General features: G+C 52.1%; 2 protein-coding genes across 3 annotated transcripts in view; one reads left to right on the top strand and one right to left on the bottom strand.

The window, feature by feature from the left end:
- Positions 1–2421, top strand: part of TNN (tenascin N) — a 35255-nt gene extending 32834 nt beyond the window's left edge. Inside the window, 4 exon segments of the mRNA XM_069023202.1 lie at positions 331–423; positions 426–461; positions 464–493; positions 1057–2421. Of these exon segments, the coding sequence (XP_068879303.1) occupies positions 331–423; positions 426–461; positions 464–493; positions 1057–1202 (305 nt within the window). The 3' untranslated portion in view covers positions 1203–2421.
- A 2387-nt stretch (positions 2422–4808) lies between these two features.
- On the bottom strand, positions 4809–13909 carry KIAA0040 (KIAA0040 ortholog). 2 transcript variants are annotated; one of them, XM_069022774.1, is made up of 2 exons: positions 13836–13909; positions 4809–8179 (listed from the first exon to the last, which is right to left on the bottom strand). In XM_069022774.1, exon 2 carries the CDS (start codon positions 8065–8067, stop codon positions 7735–7737), a length of 333 nt encoding a protein of 110 aa, XP_068878875.1. In that variant the 5' UTR covers positions 8068–8179; positions 13836–13909; the 3' UTR covers positions 4809–7734. The 2 variants fall into 2 exon arrangements, with proteins under 2 accessions (XP_068878875.1, XP_068878874.1); XM_069022773.1 differs by lacking the exon at positions 13836–13909 and adding an exon at positions 13056–13114.
- Between the last annotated feature and the right edge of the window lie 3008 nt (positions 13910–16917).

The following is a 16917-nucleotide window of genomic DNA, read 5'->3' as shown; positions in this document are numbered from 1 at the left end:
AAAAAAGTGTCTTTTATTCAGATGGCAGTTTGCTCAACAGCAGTGCTGGCTTCTGCCACTGGTACATCCTTACTACTGCTGTTGTGTCCATAGTCTTCCATTTATCCTTTAATACACTCTTGCCATAGGGTTTAGATCTTCAGCTGGGAGGATCCAGCTCTTGGACATGCCCTCTAATAGCAGTGCTTTGGAGATTCGTGTCCAGACCTATGCTGTGCTGTGCCTTTCCCCTGCCAGGCCTGCTGGGTCCCACCTGAAGGGTGGATAAGCCCTCAGGCTGAGCAGCTGCAGTAACTTACTGCTATCTGTGTCTTTGATCCCTTCCTGTAGGGGATGCAGTGACCTACCACAATGGCTGGAAGTTCACAGCATGGGACAGGGACGATGATGTGGCTCTCAGCAGCCGTGCCCTGACACACCGAGGGCATGGTGCTGCAGGAACTGCCATCTGGCCAACCTCAACAGGGGCACGAGGAGAGCAAGCACAGTGAGGTGAGCAGCAGAGCTGGGGTGCTGATGATCCCTTCATAGCCTGGAGAAAACACATGGAGGGAGTGTCTTTCCTTGGAGCAGGAGGGATTGCCCTCTGACTCATTTCATTAGAAAGCAAAATGATGCCTAAGAAAACTTACAACTCTTACTCTCTCCTTCCTGGGTCCAGAGGACCTGAGCTCATGGCTCCCTGCTTCTTGTGGGCAGAGATACTTGAGGTGGAGCTGTCTTGATCTCTGAGGGGAGCACCTAAAGGAACACACACCAGGAGCCACACTGGGGTGCTTGCTCACTGTCTGATGTAGCCTTTCCCTTGGTTTTCAGTGCACACCTTGGGGTACATCTCACTGTACAGGCTTTATTTGGGATTGAAGATGGCTCAGTCCTGTTGTTTTCCAAGCTGGATAGAGGTTTGATCTGTATGAAGAGTGTCTGAAATACTGATTATAATTGAAGTCTCTGTTTATTGGAAGGCTAAATGGTATTTGAGGTGGGCAGTTTTAGGCTCCCTAGCACCTGGTCTGGGCACTTGTAGTAAGAGAAATTCCTTGGTCTTTTCCTGGCGTGTGAAGTGGGAGCCATGGAAAGGACATGAATTCTCCATCCCTTTCACAGAGATGAAGATCTGTCCTCAGTCTTCCAGGAGGAAGCCAGTCCTGGGGAGGAAGAAGAGGTCTTTATCATGGAAGAGGAAGAAGATCAGGGCTTAAATAGAACTCTCTGCAGAACAATACCCAAAGATAATGATTCACTATTTCTTCATAAACTTTGATTCAGACAGCTTGCTCCAATACAAAGGAGACAATAGCTGACAACGTGCACCCAGGGACATCTGGATCTGCAGCCCAACCTGCTACTAGCCTTTGGAGCTCCTGATGGGTGATGTTCCAGAGATTAGGAGGGGCTTGTGGGGGCATCCTGCCTGTAGATACTCTGGTTGGCTAAGCATGACAAGGACCTGCTTGATCCAGTACATGCAACTTCTATGAACTTCATGTAAAACAAGCCTTAACACATGCTGTTCCTTCTGAAACCTGTGCTGCAGACTCCTCTTAATTCTGTCCTTCTCTGGTGCTATCCACTTCAGACTTCCAAAAATAAATTCGAACCTACTAACAAATAATAGCCCCCTAACTTACATCAGAGAGAACTTTTCTGAGACTGTTGCCTCTCCCTGTTCTGGTCTGCAGTTCTCCTCATTATTTGGGCACATTCCCTATTCTTCCTGCAGAACTGGGTTTTGGGAAATGCTGCCAGTCTGCTGGCAAGGCTCATTAACCCATGTGAGTTCTGTAGACCAGGTTCCTCAGACTACAATACCACATCTCTGCAGGTTAAAATCTTGCTATTTTGCTTGTGTCATGTTTCCCAGCCCAGAGAAGAACTGAAGGAGATCTGCAGTAAATTGATGTTCACACTCCAGGGTGAGGCCCAGAACAGGGTGAGTGTAAGGCCCACTCTCCTCCAGGCTCTGCTCACCATCCCAAACCTGCCTCTCTGTACTGCTTGCTTACAAACAACTAACAAAATGCTCTATGTGACTGTTCCATCTGCTGCCTTATGTTTTTTCATCAGCAGTGTGGCAGGTAGTGATGCTGAAATGATAACACTTGTCATCCACCTCTAAAATGAGCATCTGTTGGACTTAAACTGATCCTGCATGCTTTCCCTTGTGCTCCAGTGCATGGTTTCACACCTGACTGCTTTAATTTTTTCTTTTTACTCACAGCCATAAAGGTGAGGTTTATTTTCTTTCCCTGTGAAGATATTAAAATTCTGGGCCACCAGCTCCAGCCAGGGAAGAAGTATGAGCTCACCAAATGCTGCTTGCTTAAAGGTTTCCTTGTCTGAACACAATGGGACATGGTTGTCCCATGTCTTAATGGCCTTCTCTATCCCAGTGCTAAGTGGAATAATGCATTTTTAGAATCCTTCCCAGACTTTGGAGAAAGTAATAAAATTGCAAATAAAGGAGGTCTTAAAGTATTTCTGTCTTCTTTGTTTTGGGTGGTAGAATTACTTTTCTTCCTGCTTAAGCATTTTGCACAAAGTGGAAGCATTACCCAGGCCTGCAGTGGGACTGTGCAGATTAGGTCTTTGGGGTCTGCTCCAAAACAGGGATGGGAACTGTGATCTCTTTGTGACTTAACTCTGTGAAGCACCTCATTGATCTGTGCTTGCTAGGACCGGGCTGAGGAGAGCAAGCTGGAGAGTTGTCTCTCAAAGGTGAGGACTAAATTCTTCTTCATACTTTCAGGGCTGTGCCTCTCAGGCAGGTGGGCTTGAGACTCGTCTGAGCTGCCTTAGGATATGCAAGCCCTGGTTTGGGGGAAGGAGGAGACTAATGGTGAGAGGAGGACAAAATGGCACTTGAAGTGTTTTGCAGGCTCTGTTCTAAGAGCATGAGAGAAGGATGTGAAAGCGATGAGGGCTCTTTACTGTGAAGTGCTTTCTCCCTGTTGCCCACTTGTCTGTAGGCAAGGACAGATTTCACTTTGTTGTTCAACTCAAGGGCACAGTGAAGTCATGGGGAAGGTGACTGAGAGGGAGAGGAGGACTAGTCTCACACACAGCCACTCTAAAAGTAAGTGTATGCTCTCTAAGACACAGCAGGTGTGATTGGTCCCTGTGATGTTTCCCTGTGCAGCAGCAATATATAATCCCATCCTAAAGCTGAATCCCCCGGGAACAGGGAATATTCTCTTAAGCAGTACAAGCTTTGGTTTTGAGCTAAAAGCAAATGAGGCACCTTATTTGCAGCTTCTGAAGAGGGTTTATCTGTCACTCTTGATGCACCTCTCTCTCACCAGGAAGGGCAAAGTGACAGCTGCTGGAAAACCATTGCAGAAAGTCAGTATTCCCGAAGAGCCACAGGATGGCATTGTCTCTTCATGCAAGAGACACTTCTCAGCTGGCCTCTGGGGAAGGACCTTTTTGGGGTTAACCAGAGTCTGTGCTGCAGCCTGGGAGGCTGGGACTGCTCAGATAATGCCGTTTGTTTGCCTTCAGGAACTGGCTGTTCTGGTTTTGAGGCTCTGGATGGTTGGGGTAGTCCCATAAAAATGTCATATCCCTTTACTACCCTTGTTTTGCTGTAATATGTGGCCCTGTAACAGTGATGCTGGAGGGCCAATACAGTCTCAAAACCTCTGCCTTGCTCTGAGATCACTGAAAAGTTTCTATACCGATTTGCTACACACCCAGGGGCAGAATTTGAATCCCAGAAGGACCCTCACTGCTGAGGCATCACTGTGTTGGTAAGGACTGTCCTGTGGCTGGGTCCTACCAGCCAGGACCCATCTATTGTGATAAATCTGCTGTGTCTGGGAGCCCAGAGAAATGTTGCTGTACTTACCCAGGAGGAGGAGGGAGAGGATGCCTCTTCCCAAAAAGACTGTTTCTGTATGGTGGGATTTGGAGAGAAGACTGAGGTGTCTTACTGCACTGGACACTTGCTTGGAAAGCAGTGCTGTTACTTTTGGTCACTGCTCTATGCTTTGTTGGCTGAATAAATAGTGGAATGGTGAGTGAAGATCCAATTCTTCCATCATAGAAGGATTTAATGGGCATTTTTGCTTCCCTTCAATCTTTAGACTGCTCCAGGATGCTGAATTTCATCTCTGCATATTTCTAACCTAGGACCCTGGACCTATCCTTTCCCCTGGCAGCCCAGGCTACTCAAGAACACCTTGCCCTGAATCCAGTGTCTGACAGAGAGAAGCAAGGTGTGCACTGCTCCTTTCTTCTCCAGAAAGTGGGCTTCTGCTATTTCTAGCTGCTCATTGCTGCAGTCCTGTACACCTCTTTCACCAGTCTCTTCTGGAGCCTCAGCTCTATGGGCAAGGGACAGCTTGGTGCCCCATCAGGCTGAGCAGCAGGTTTTTATTTTTTGCCCTCACAAAGGCAGAGCCTCCTGGTGTAGGATTTGGAAAGGCTCTGCCCGGCAAGCTGCAGATACCAAGAAATACTTGTCTGATCAAAACCAACTGGAGTTAACTACTCCATGCTGCTGATCTAAGAAGAAACAAACCTGCATCCCACCTCCCACAGCACAAACACATCTTTTCTTCTTCCCACTACTTCTTGCCCTTGGGTAGAGGAGCTTGGCTGTGCTCATTAACAAAGCAAGCCCATTAACTTGATTAAGTTAAGCTGTTTCTTTAAGAAAATGTCTCTAAGCTGCACAGCTGGCTGCCGGCAGAGACTACACAGCCTCTGCCTGCTGAGCTCTCCCCTCTCTTATCTAGGGCCAGGTCACAGGTACAAGAAAGATTTCCCCAGCAAAATAAACACGACTGAGAGATTGAGACACAGTGTTTGTTTGCAGTTTAAGAGTCATTTATTTCTGGTTTTAAAAAAATTGCACAAAATTTGTTTTGTCGTCGTTCCCTGTTGCATGGACTTGTTCAGGAAAATTGAAGGCTGATACTGAAATGCAGTCGTGGGAGGCAGGGCTGAGGTGTCTGGAGAGCAGGCACCATGCAGTGGAGTTTCTGTACTGTGCATCTCTGCCCCCTTGGTAACACGGGTGCTGCAGGGTTGCTGCTGCCCAGCTGGTGGGCGACAGCTTCTAGTTCACCTCAGGCTGTTGCTGCTCTTTTGCTTTTTCCTCCAGAAGGAGCCAATTCAGTGCATGGTTTGGCTCAAACAGCAGACACCAACCCCCATGCCCTAGAGAGTGTGGAGGCTCGGACCATCCATTGGTTGGATGGATCAGGGCAAGGTTGTATCCTGGTCCCTCCCTGCCCAACCCAGGGGTGGTTTGAATGATGATTTTGGGGAGCTCTTGAAATTCAGGCTATGAACTCCCCAAAGCCTGGATCTGGAGATGTGTGTGATACAATGCTCATATTTTCCTGGCAGTTCTCTGGTTCTTGTAGGAATTGGCTGCTGTGTTTTCTAGAGAAAAGCCTTCCTGCAGGAAGCCCTCCAGAGCCTGGCACCTCCACACCAGGTAGGCTGTACTCTGATGGTGCTTGTTTGGCTGAGCCTCTGGCCACCCATGGTGTTTCCCTTTGCTCTGATTTTTTTTTTTTCTTATTCCTCCAGGCAGCACCACCCTGCCTCCAGGGCTGCTCATGCCTCTGGATCACAGCAGCAGCACCTGCATGGGCTGCTTTGGCCACCCGGTGAGTGTGGAGGCAGAAGGGCTGAGAAAAGGACTTGGGATGGGGAAAGGAGGGAAGGAAGAAGGAATAATGCAAGTGCAGTGCTAGTTCTCCAGGATCCTGGCTAGACTGGGAGCTTGGGACAGAGATCAGAGCTATTTCTGCATTTCCCTAGCATGACATGTGGCAAATCCTAATTTTTACACTGTTCTGTGTTGCTTCCTGTTTTGGAGAAGAAGGGAGTCACTAATTTCAGTGGTGACGAAGCAAACTGGAAAATAAGGCACATATGGGGTCAATTTAAAGGGCTGTGTGAGGAGGAGCCCGGCCTCAGGGCTGTTCCCAGCACAGCCACACGCAGCCAAACCCCGTGACACGATGTGACCATCGCAGCCCTGCCTGCATCGCACAGAACAGCCTGTGCTGGGACCGGGTGGCACAAGCAGCTGCTTCCAGCCCGTGGCTTTGTCCTCCAAGCCAGGGGAAGGTGGCATCACCCCTGCCCGGGCTGGAAGCGGCTGTGCCCAGCAGCTCCGTCCAGGCTTGCTCACGTGGGTTTGGCTGCTTGTTCCCCAGATGCCTGGCTCTGGCTGGCAGCTCTGGCTGGCAGCTCTGGTCTGCTGCAGCAGCTTAAGAACTGGAAGAAAACGGAAGGAAGACATCCAGTGTACAGACAGGGCAAAAACCAGATGTGATGAGGCTTCTCATCACACATGTGCATCCCTCAATGCAAAAAGAGATGGGGGAGACACAGCCTGCTGGGGCAGAGAGTGGGGAACAGAGGAGACTCCCAGCTCAAGGGATATAGGGTGGGAACACAAGCCAGGGCAGGGCAAGGGGGAAACAGAGCAGGGATGAGAGCTGTGTGGTCCTGTTAGCTGCTGTGCCCAGCTGAGCTGTCTTTCCAAGTACCATGAGGACGGATAGGGGGTGCATAGTTTGGCTGTATGATGTATCCCTGTGTAAGGGATGACTGTGGACATGGAATTCACTTTGCTTCTACAGACATTCAAAATCCCAGAGCTGGTCAGCCTGACAGCCATACAGAAACCTTTAGTGCAGCACACAGAGCTGGCATCAGCGGGGGCAGCATGAGCTCAAGGGTCTGTGTGTGTCTCACACATGGCACAGGGGCTGCAGGGAGAGGTGATGGCTGAGCGTGCCAGGAAACCACGTCTGCTGCTTCAATACCACTTCAATGTGCCTGGCCCCTCTCCAGAGGGGCCTTTGGTCCTGCTCTTCTTCAGTAGTCATTCAATAAATAACTCTAATGCCCGCAGCAAAGCTTTTACACAGCCTCAGGTTGTGTTTCTGCTCTTGCAGTAGCATGGTGGGCTCTTCAAAGGCAAGTTTGTATAAAACAGTCTTTCAAGGAAGGGGTTTTCTTAAGTGCTGGTGCAAAAGGGCTGGTTTGGCAGCCTCCTCTCTCCTTCCTGCCTCTAGCCTAGGTGGCAAGGCATCCTTCTGCTGTGCTGCCTTAGATGGTGTCTGAGGTCGCTAAGGTTGGGCTGAGGGCATCTAGCTCGCAAGTGACTTTGGTTTGGTGGCCTGGGAGATGGCACATCTTTGAGCTGTGGGGTAACTGTGCTTTCTTTGTGTCTCCAAAGCGAGCTGGGTTTGGATGGAGCCTAGACAACGAAGCTGTGCCATCTCCACGGCAGGGCAAGCCAGCGAGGCGTGTCTGTGCCTGCTTCACTTGTCTGTGCTGGGCAGGGGGAGTGTGCAGGTGGCTTGGTCTCTGGGTGAACGTTGTCCTGTGCACCCTTGTCTGTGCCACAGCGCGTGTGCTTGCACAGGAGTGCAGAGGGAGAGCCTGTGTGCCAGCCTGGTGTGTGCGCGCTGTGCTCGTGGCAGGAGGTACGGAGGACCCGCTGGCAGGTCACCCCTGTGTGCTCACCTGTCCTTTGCAGGGGTCTCTGCCCCGGGACACGCTGTCATGGTGTGGGAGAAGAGGCTTGCACAACCTGTGCCCGACTGCCTTGTTTTCTGTTGGCCCTTCAACACGCTGGGCTCAGCCTCTGTCGAAAGTCACCGTAAAGTGGCAGCAGCTTTGGTATCTCCTGGCCCCTCCTGGTGCACAGGTGAAAGGAGTGGTGGCATCTCAGAGGAGAGGACCTTAACGCCCTCTTGTCTGCTAGATGGGCAAGGAGGGTCTCTTGTCCAGCAGGAGCAGCTTGGGCTGAGCCGAGATCCACAGGTCCTCTTCATCCTGCTTCTTCTTCTTCTTTTTCTTCTTGTTCCTCTCAGCATGCAGCTGCCCATTGCTGCTGGGGCCACCTTTCCTCGTGCTTTCTCTCCTTTGTCTGCAGAAGCAGCAGTGGCAGCAGATGAAGATGAAGGCGATGAGGACAACAAAGGGCAGACCCAGCAGCACGGCCAGGCAGACGGTGTTGAAGATGCCTTCCTCATGCTTGGTACGGATGAGCTCCAAGATGGAATTAAAGAAAGAGCTAATCTTCTGCTGCATGTCGGCTCCTGAGCAGACTGCCTGTGCTGTTCCCTCTGCTTCAAAGGTACCTTGAGATATGCTCAGCTCCTGTAAGTAGCTATTGGGCTCCACAAGAGTCCTTGGATGGTGCCTGCAGAGACAAGAAACCACATAGATCAGGTGCCTGCCCCCTCAGCAGTTTTCTCCATGGAGCTGCCAGAACAGCTCAACCCTCAGGAGGATGAGATGTCTCCTGCCTTGGAGGGGCCTGGAGCCATAGGGGATGGACTATGCTGCCTGCTATGTCCCTTTGTGTGTATTCAACTGAGAAACAGCCTCCTATCTCCTGGGGTTTGTTCTTGATGGTGGGGATGGCTGAGGAGGGCTTTGGGCATCCCTACTTGCCTTGGAATTTAGCCAAACACAAATCCTACCCCTTTGGATTTACACATCAGCTCTGGCTGAGCAGTCACAGCATGGAGCTCTCATTAGCTTGTTTCTTAGCAGAGGAAATACTGTCTGCAGCAGAAGCTTTCCTGCCTAGGAAGGGACTTGCCTGATCTAGGCCAGTGACCATTCTGGAGAACAGGACTGCCATAGGAGCCAGGACTCCACATGGCACAGGTCTCTCCTTATTCCCAGTCCTGGGATGGGGTGTCTTTGGACAGACTTTCTCATGGTCCATGGTCTGGGATTGGCAGCACAGAGGCAGGGTCTGTTCTTGCTGCCCCAGCACCCCAGGCACTGCCAGCAGGTTTGGTGTGGGGCTGTGGCTAAACTACCTGTATTTTGGATGGGGACTATGGTCAGTGGGACTCACAGGCAGGGCTCAGCTGGCAGACCCCAGTGAGCAGCCCTGCACCCACAGCTGCTTCCCTGTACCCAGGGCTGGCCACAGAGGCGGCGGCAGAGGAGGGTAAGGGTTGGCTGGGGTGGAGGAGCTGCTGCTGCAGTGCCTCACCTGGGAATTGCTCCAAGGGTTTGGGTAGGGCTGAGAAGCATTTCTGTGGCTTGACGTAAGGTTTTCCTCTTCCCTCGGGGAGGGAGAGGTGCTGCTGAGTGCCAGGGCTCTCAGGGAAGCCCTCCTGCAGGAGCAGGGAGCTGCTGCCTCTGCTCACACCTTTCTTCCTCTCCTGTGGCCGGGCAAAGCATCTGAGTAGAGCAGGGGCCTTTGTGCTGTGAGTCTGCAGTTCTGTTTCAACACAGGGGTCACTGGATTAGAGGCTGTACAGATGAGGAGCTGGCAGGGGCAGGAGCAGGCTCCAGCACACTATTTCACCCTTGCTCAGCATTTTACATCAGTGTCTTTGCCAGCCTTTGGGATTCAAGCCCTGCAGCCTCTTGAGGGAATGCTTAAATCCCCATGTGCCCAAGAGGGGAAACTGAGGCACAGTAAAAGGAAAACTAACACTTTCATGTAACAAAAACTTGAGAGCTACAGCCTGAACACCAAAGGTATCCTAGAGGGGTTGCTCCATTTGTCCCCTGTGATACCAACTCCTTACCTTTCCTTCTGGCAGCTCTCATAGAGCTTGGGGACCTTGAGGGAGGGACAGGAAGGGGACCCTGGCTGGTTTTGGCTGAATCCTTCTTGCCTACAGCAGTGCCCTCCCTTGCTTTGCATCTCATTTATTCCTTGTGTGGCACCTGCTAAGGGATGCTCTCTTGTACAGAGTGTTTTAGGATACTCCAGCTAGCACACTGTGCTTCCTTCTGCCTCACTGCGCCTTTACAACCCACTCCTAACGGAAGACAAGCCACCAGCCTCGCCCAAAAAAGCAGCCACCAGTCCCACCCAGCTCTAACCACAGCTCTGGTGATGCTGCTGAGGCGGGAACTCCTGGGCAGCCCCCAAAAAGGAAGCTCCCAAGGGAAAAACTGCCTTCCAAAATGCTGTCCTGGGACCTACAGAGCTGTACAGGGGCTTGTTTCACTGGCTGCTGGCTTCCAGACCTGACTGTCAGGACCTCAAGAGCTGAATCTCTCAGCACAGATGCCAAGCTCTCGATTTGGGATTCCACAAGTGCTCAGATTCTGTTAAAAATAAGGGGTTTATCTGTGTCCCTCAGAAACAGACTGACCACTGTGGATTTATTGTTTCAATTTGCACGAGCACGCAGCTGAGCTGGCCCAAATTAGCTGGTGGTTTCTCTTTTGAACATGGATTTCTCTGGGTGCCTTTCTAAAAAATTCTCATTTGAGATTTACCAAATGAAATGCAGTGCCCTGGGAGGTGGTTTTAGCTTTGGCTGAGAGAAGTTTATTATTATTGCTGAATTTTTGTCCAGTCTGCTGCATCAAAACTGGCTGCTCCTCACATTCCCTCATTCCACTACTCAACAGAGGACAGAAATATCAGCAACCTCCTCACCTGAGAAATCACAGGCTACCACTCAGAGACTCAAAATCCCATACACCCTCTTCCTACCCCCTGCCTGGAGCCAGCTGGGAGCACGCCAGATCTGCTTTTGCTCAGAGAGGAGATAAGTGAGAGCCACTTCTTAAAGCCTGCTCCCTGTCCTGACCCTCATCTTCACCTAGGTCTTCTTTTTGGGGCAGCTGTAGTAAAGGTTAAGCTGCAACATTAAAAAAAGCAGCTTTTCCTCAGCCTGAATCACCCATGTGATGCAGGTTTGCCATCTATCCATAAATATCCTGACAGCTCATTATCCAGGCAGGAATACAGGATGCCTTTGATACACTTGACTCCAAAAAAGAAGTGAAAACCCTAAACAAACCCTGAACAACAACTGCCTTAATTTCAGACAAAACAGGATGTAGAGTTTTATTCCTGCACTGAACTGCTTTATATTTACTGCCTCTAAACTTCTGGGTAGTGAAGGAGGGCTGGAACTTCCTTTTAAACTTGTAATTAATTGTTTGCAGAGGAAAACAGAACAGGGAGGGGAAAAAAACAAAAAAAAGCAAAGTCCTTTGAAATGTTTCCACTTTAAACTGGAGCTGAATGCACTGCAGAGGCCCTGGCTGATTGCTACTGGGAAGTGCCCAGCTGGGGATATATGGCCACATGGGCAAGCCAGATGTGTATCCCTTGGAAGGGGAAGGTAGAGGTACCTGCTCCTACCCTGACCAAGCAGCACCCAAACTCTAGGGCCATCTTCCAGCATGGCCATGCAGCTGGTTTTCAAATGCCTTTTCTTTCTAGTGTGTGCATTGCTTTTTGTTTTCTAAATGAAAAGATGTCTGTGTGCTAAATAATGGGGTTCTTCAGTTTCCTATTAAAAAAATGGGGGGGGGGGGGGGGGGGAAGTAGAAAAACTGATGTCTTTGGAGGCGGCAACTCCAAGGGCAGAGGGGTTACCCAAGGCCACCCACTGCCAGCTGAAAACCTGAGTGCGCCACGAGGAGCTGCATTCAGGAAAATCCATGCTGCTGCTCAGTTTGGTGTGCCATCTCCCCTTAGAGAAGGGACCAACACAGAGAGCTGCTCCCATGCTGTGGTCCAGGATGGGTGTGAACCGCCTGCCCACAGCACGTGGAGCTGCCATTGGGACGCCAGCTGTTTTTTGGGTCAAGATATGGGACCAAAAAACAGGGCCAGGGAGGTACTGAGAGACAGGGCTGTGTCTCAGGGAGGGCTGTGGAGCACCCTCCTAAATAAGCTCTTTGTTTTTGGGCGGCCGGTGCTGGCAGAGCCAGGGGAAAGCTGACATGGAAACTCGCCTGGGAACTCCTGTGGCCAGGGATGGATGGCTCCAGCTGATGGCAGCTCTGCACAGCGGGGCTTTATGCCACTTGTGTAAGTTTTAATCAACGTTGGGCGTCCAGCATGAAGTTCTTTAATCCACACTGGCTTCGAAAGAGCCGGTTTGCAAGGGTGGGGAGCATCTGCCACTCCTGTGGAGTTATGGAAGGCCGTGGGTGGAAAACAAGGTCCTTTTGAGGGACGCCTTGCAATGGCACCGCAAACCGTTGGCATGCAGGGCTTGCCTGGCTGAGCTGGAGGGGTAAAGGCTGCCAGCCTGTGTGTGGGGAAACCAAAACAGAGGGGGTTGCCTTGGCAATGCTGGCTTGTCCACATCCTGTGTGCTGCAGAGCAACTGCAGCGACTGCGGATGGAGGTAGGGTTTGCAGAAAAGCTGCAGTTTACTGGAAACTGCTCTGCTGTGTCACCATGGCAGAGGGGAGAGACCTGGAGGTCATTTTGTTAGTGAAGTTCTTTAGGCCCAACCCTCAACAGGCTCTTATGTCTTCATGAAATTCCCTCCAACCTAACAAAGCTCAACCTGCTCCTCTCAGCTGAGATGCTGCCTGACTCAGGGAGGAGTGGGGCTGCTCTAAGGTGCTCCCTGCATCTACAGTGAGAGCAGTGGCAGCTCTGGGGGCAGCTGAGCTGTGGGGTGTGCCCCAAGTATTTCTGGATTATTTCAACACTCCTGTGCTCTGTGGCCAGCTGCAACACAGGACTTGTGGAGGTGACATGAAATCAACTGACCTACAGCCACCCCCATTTCCTTAACGCAGATGAGACCACACTTCGTGCAGTTGATGCTAAGGAGTGCAAAGCAGGAATCACATTATTAAACAACCACTTCCTTCTGTTACTGGCTTTATGTCAGCTTTATACCAACTTTCCATTGCAGTGACAGCTATGGGTCAGGCAGGAGAGCCTAATTTTTGTTACAGCCTGTGAGCTCCCTGATCCACCCAGCAGAGACACAGCTATGCTGTCGCACGAGTGGCACCTATTTTCCCTGCTTGCACCTGCAGACTTAGAGGAAAACTGGATGAAACCTGACACCGAGGGTGAGCAGTTTCCTTAGCAGGGATTGCACGTTGCTGTTTCGGAAATGGTGACTAAGAAGAGTTTTGCCGCCCGTCTCCCAGAAGGTCTCGCAGCAGGCTACAGAGACCTTCCTCAAACGTAAAGGACAAACACCAAAAGCCACCACCCAGCAAACACGACCAGCTGAAGCTTCATTTCGCTCCCACCACCATCAAACCCTCCTGCCAGAAGCCACGCGTAAATACATTCATTCCCTGAAGGGAGCGATCTGGAAAATTACCGATAGGGATGTTGGATAACAGGGTTAAAGTGAAACTATTTGCAAGCTGCTGCCTGGAGCCCACTCGTCATCACCGTCTGCACACGCGCGGCTGCCGTGGGCCCCGGGATCACGGAGACTCTGGCCCAAAGATCAGTTCTGAGTTTAGGTGAGCGCCGCTGTCATCCCTGGATGCACTGGGAGCTCCTCGCAGCCATCCTGGGCTCCCTCAACCTACGGTGCGGGCAGTGCTGCCTCTCCGGGCGGGCAGCAGCCCCTACTCGTGGCCCTCCCTGGCGTCGATCACGCGTGGCTTTGGTTACAGGAGGCTCAGGGGGCTGCCAGAGAAGCTGTGGATGTCCCACCCCTGGAAGCGTTCAGCGTCAGGTTGGACGGGGCTCGGAACAACCTGCTCTAGTGGAAAGGTGTCCCTGCCATGGCTGGAACGAGGCGCTCTTTAAAGTCCCTTCCAATCAAACCGTGCTAGGATTCTGCGGTGTTGGAAATGTGTGGGTGCAGCTCGGGTGCCCCGAACCCCCGGTGCCAGGCACACTGCCCCAGACACACGGCCCCGGAGAGCTGCTTGCTCCTCATCGCTCTTTCCCCAGCGCACCGTCCTCACCCCCTCCCCCCCGGGCTGCGCGAAGCAGATGATGTGGCCTTAATAAAAAAAAAAAAAAAAAAAAAAAAAAAAAAGCGAGAAAAGCCCTGGGTTTGAGTAACACAGCACCGAGGATAACGCCTATGGAAGCCCAGCCCCGCGATCCCCCTCTGGGGTACTCCCCCGGACCCCCGACCTACCTCTGCGCCGCGGCCCCGTCCCGGCAGCTGCTCCGGCGGAGGGGAAATGGGACGCCCCGTCCCGTCCCGTCCCGTCCCGCCCGCCCCCGCCCCCGGCCGGCCCCGCCCGCCCCACCTGGGGCTCCCCCCGCACCCTCCGACGGAGCCCCGGCCTGCGGGGGGGCACACGCTGTGCGGCGCGGGCCAGGCTGCGGAATTTGGGCTGGGAGAGAGGCGGGGACGGGACATAACCCAGCCCCGAACTTGCTGTGGGGAAGAGGGAGGGAACCAAGTGTTTCGCTCGCCGGGCTGTGGTGCAGCCCAGGTTTTCCCAGAAGCGTTTTTGGGAGACAGCAGGGTGGTGATGCCGCTGCTGTGGTGGGGAGGGCAGGGTAGAGCTCCAGCTTCCCAAGAGCAGTGCCAGGAGTACCGCCCTGGACCCCCTCACCACTGCCACCCTGCTCCCTCTCACCTCCACCCAGCGCCCCATCACCACCACCCTGAGTGTGGTCACCCCGGCGCCGCCCTGACGCCCATCCTCTGTCCCTGGAAAGGGGACACTGCAGCCAAGCAGGAGGTGGTGGAGCGTCCCCAGGGAAGGGGGCACCCCAGGACCTACCCCTGGTCCATGCAGCATCCAGGGTGCTGTATGGAGCCATGGATAATGATGGCTGTTTCAACCTGGGAAGGCACTCCTGGCTCTGCAGGGCTTAGTGGTGGCCTCGGCATCGCTGGCTTAAGGGTTGGACTCCATGATCTCAGAGGGTTTTTTCAACTTAAATGATTCTGTGATTCAATATTTTCAAGCTGTGATCCCAGTTCCGCTGGGATTGCCACCCCCACCCTTCACTTGCTACTTTCTCTCCAATGGATTTCTTTTTTAACACCATGTCAAGGATATCCAGGAATTGCTGAATCTCGGCTGCTTTGCAGTCCAGGGCAGTGTTGTGATGCTGACAGCTGGGCAAGCTGCGACTAGAAAAATGTTCTGCTGGAATTTTTCTGGTTGGACTGAGTCCTTGTGGATTGCAAAATCCCCACATTTGCCCTCCTTGCCCTCCTTCATGCTCCGGAGAGAGTGGCTTGGCTTTATTGCTTCAGCCTTGGTGCTGACTTGTCGAGCTGGGGTAGCCAGGGCTATCTGACCCTTCAAGGCTCCTGGGAAACAGCCTCATGTTCCCAGTGCTGTGACTTGGCAGCACCGGGAGCAATGCAGTGCTGGGAATAAGAGGAAAGAGGGATAGAGAGGAGGGTGGAGGGAGGTAGGCAAGTTGGCTGCCAGCCTCTGCTGCCCTCCTGCTGCCTTCACCCTAGTGCTGCGGTTGGAGAGGTGAGAGACCCTGAGAAACACACACTGTAGGCTACAGCTTGTGCTAAGTGCCTCCTCATAGCCTTGGGGAAGGTGTTACTCTCCTGTGGGAAACACCAATTTTTCCCTAAAGATTTGCTGCTTAACACCAGGAACTTTTCTCTTGGTTTTATGCTGCAGGATGAGGATCCCTGGGCTTTGCATCTTGTGGCTCACTGCATCCCAGTTACTCATATCCCAGTTGACCCTATCCTGATTCATTCCATCCCATCTCTTCATGGCCAGCTCACCCCATCCTATTTCTTCTCCCTTGTCCCCTGACCCTATCCCAGCCCCCTGCTTCCCAGCTTACCCCATTCCAGCTCTCCCCTCTCACTGAGCTGCAGCCATTCCCTGTTTTGTCGGGACAAATCCCCCTAGGAAAATGTCCTTCCCAGGGTACATAGAAGCCAGCTGGGTGCTGACAGTCTCCCTGACCACTGTACAGCACCAGACACCACAATGCCACCTTTGAACTCCTTCTAATAGGATTGCCTAAAAATATTTATTATCAGAGCTCTCCAAGGGTGAGCATTAGGCATCAGGGTGCCTGTCCCTGGGCTTGGGAAAGTGAAAGCCCAGCCTGTCCCTGGCACCTGGGAGGTTTGCTTCATTCCCTGGGCAAACAGCCTCACTGGGGCTCCACGCTTTTGTGTCGCTGATTTAATTTGGCAGAGGCCTTGATGAGGGAGGAGCTGCTGGCCTTGCACCTTCCCCAGATTTTCAGGGGCCCCCTTGAACACGGTGCCTTGGCAGCCTCTTGGCTTCAGGCAGGAACACTGTGATGATGTGGCAGAGGTGGTGGGCACTGATAATGCTGATGTCTTGGAATGCTGCTACCTGTGAAGGAGAGTCTTGATGCCATCGAGGGTGGTGATGCCATTAAACTGAGCTGGGAAACATCAGATAGACTTCAAGAAACTTAGAATTAATGTAAGAATATACAAATATAATCAGTCAGTCCACTATTCTCTCTCCCCAGCATCCTCTTCCTCATAGCTGACCTGTAAAGGTCCCTTCCAACTCAGACTGTTCCATGATTCCATGGTGCTCCATAGGAGATGCTTTGAATGAATCCAAACAGCATGTGAAGCTTGACCCTGTGGATGTCTCCTGCAGCAAGGTGTGCCAAGGCTCCATGAAAAAAAGGTACATTTGCAGGAATTTTGAACCTGCCACCTCCTAGTTCTGTCTGGCATGCAGTGTATCTGGGATCTAAGGAATCGTGCTTTGTTTCTGGGAAGCTTTAATGGGCGAGAGGAAGCCGTGACTCAGCCGCTGATGAATCACTGCAGCTCCAGATTGTCTCCCTGCTTGCTGGTGCCCCTCAAGCACAGGAACTGAGTGAGCCAGTGCCAGGCAAGCTCCTGTCACCTCATGGGATGTCAGTCTGAGCCCAGGCCTAGGACCAGCTGGAAATCAAATCCCACCTCCAGCTCCTGTTTTCCATCCATCCTTCCCAAAATCCTTATTTCCATGCGAAGCCTTTCCCATGCCAAAAAGTGCCCCGATAACTTCCATTTCCTCCTAAGTCCCCCTCAACCCCTAATCTGATTTTGAAAACACTACTCATTTTACACTGAAGATAGAAAGACCCTCTTGCTTCTCCCTTGTTTCATTGGATTCAGCCAATTTTGCTACCAGTTTGCCCTGTTGCACAGCTGTGAGCTTCACTCCTTGATAACACCCAGCTGATACCCAGGGTCGGTTTATTTGGGGTTTTCTGGGCACGGTGGGATGGGGGGAGTGGTGGAG

The sequence above is a fragment of the Aphelocoma coerulescens genome, chromosome 8 (genome assembly GCF_041296385.1).
Source record: "Aphelocoma coerulescens isolate FSJ_1873_10779 chromosome 8, UR_Acoe_1.0, whole genome shotgun sequence".
Classification (NCBI taxonomy): Eukaryota; Metazoa; Chordata; class Aves; order Passeriformes; family Corvidae; genus Aphelocoma; species Aphelocoma coerulescens.
Note: the sequence above shows the minus strand (reverse complement) of the source record. Positions and strands in the feature narration are given on the sequence as shown.

Excerpts from the sequence above, each read along its gene's own strand:
- KIAA0040 (XM_069022774.1), bottom strand. The coding sequence starts at position 8,067 with ATGCAGCAGAAGATTAGCTCTTTCTTTAATTCCATCTTGGAGCTCATC.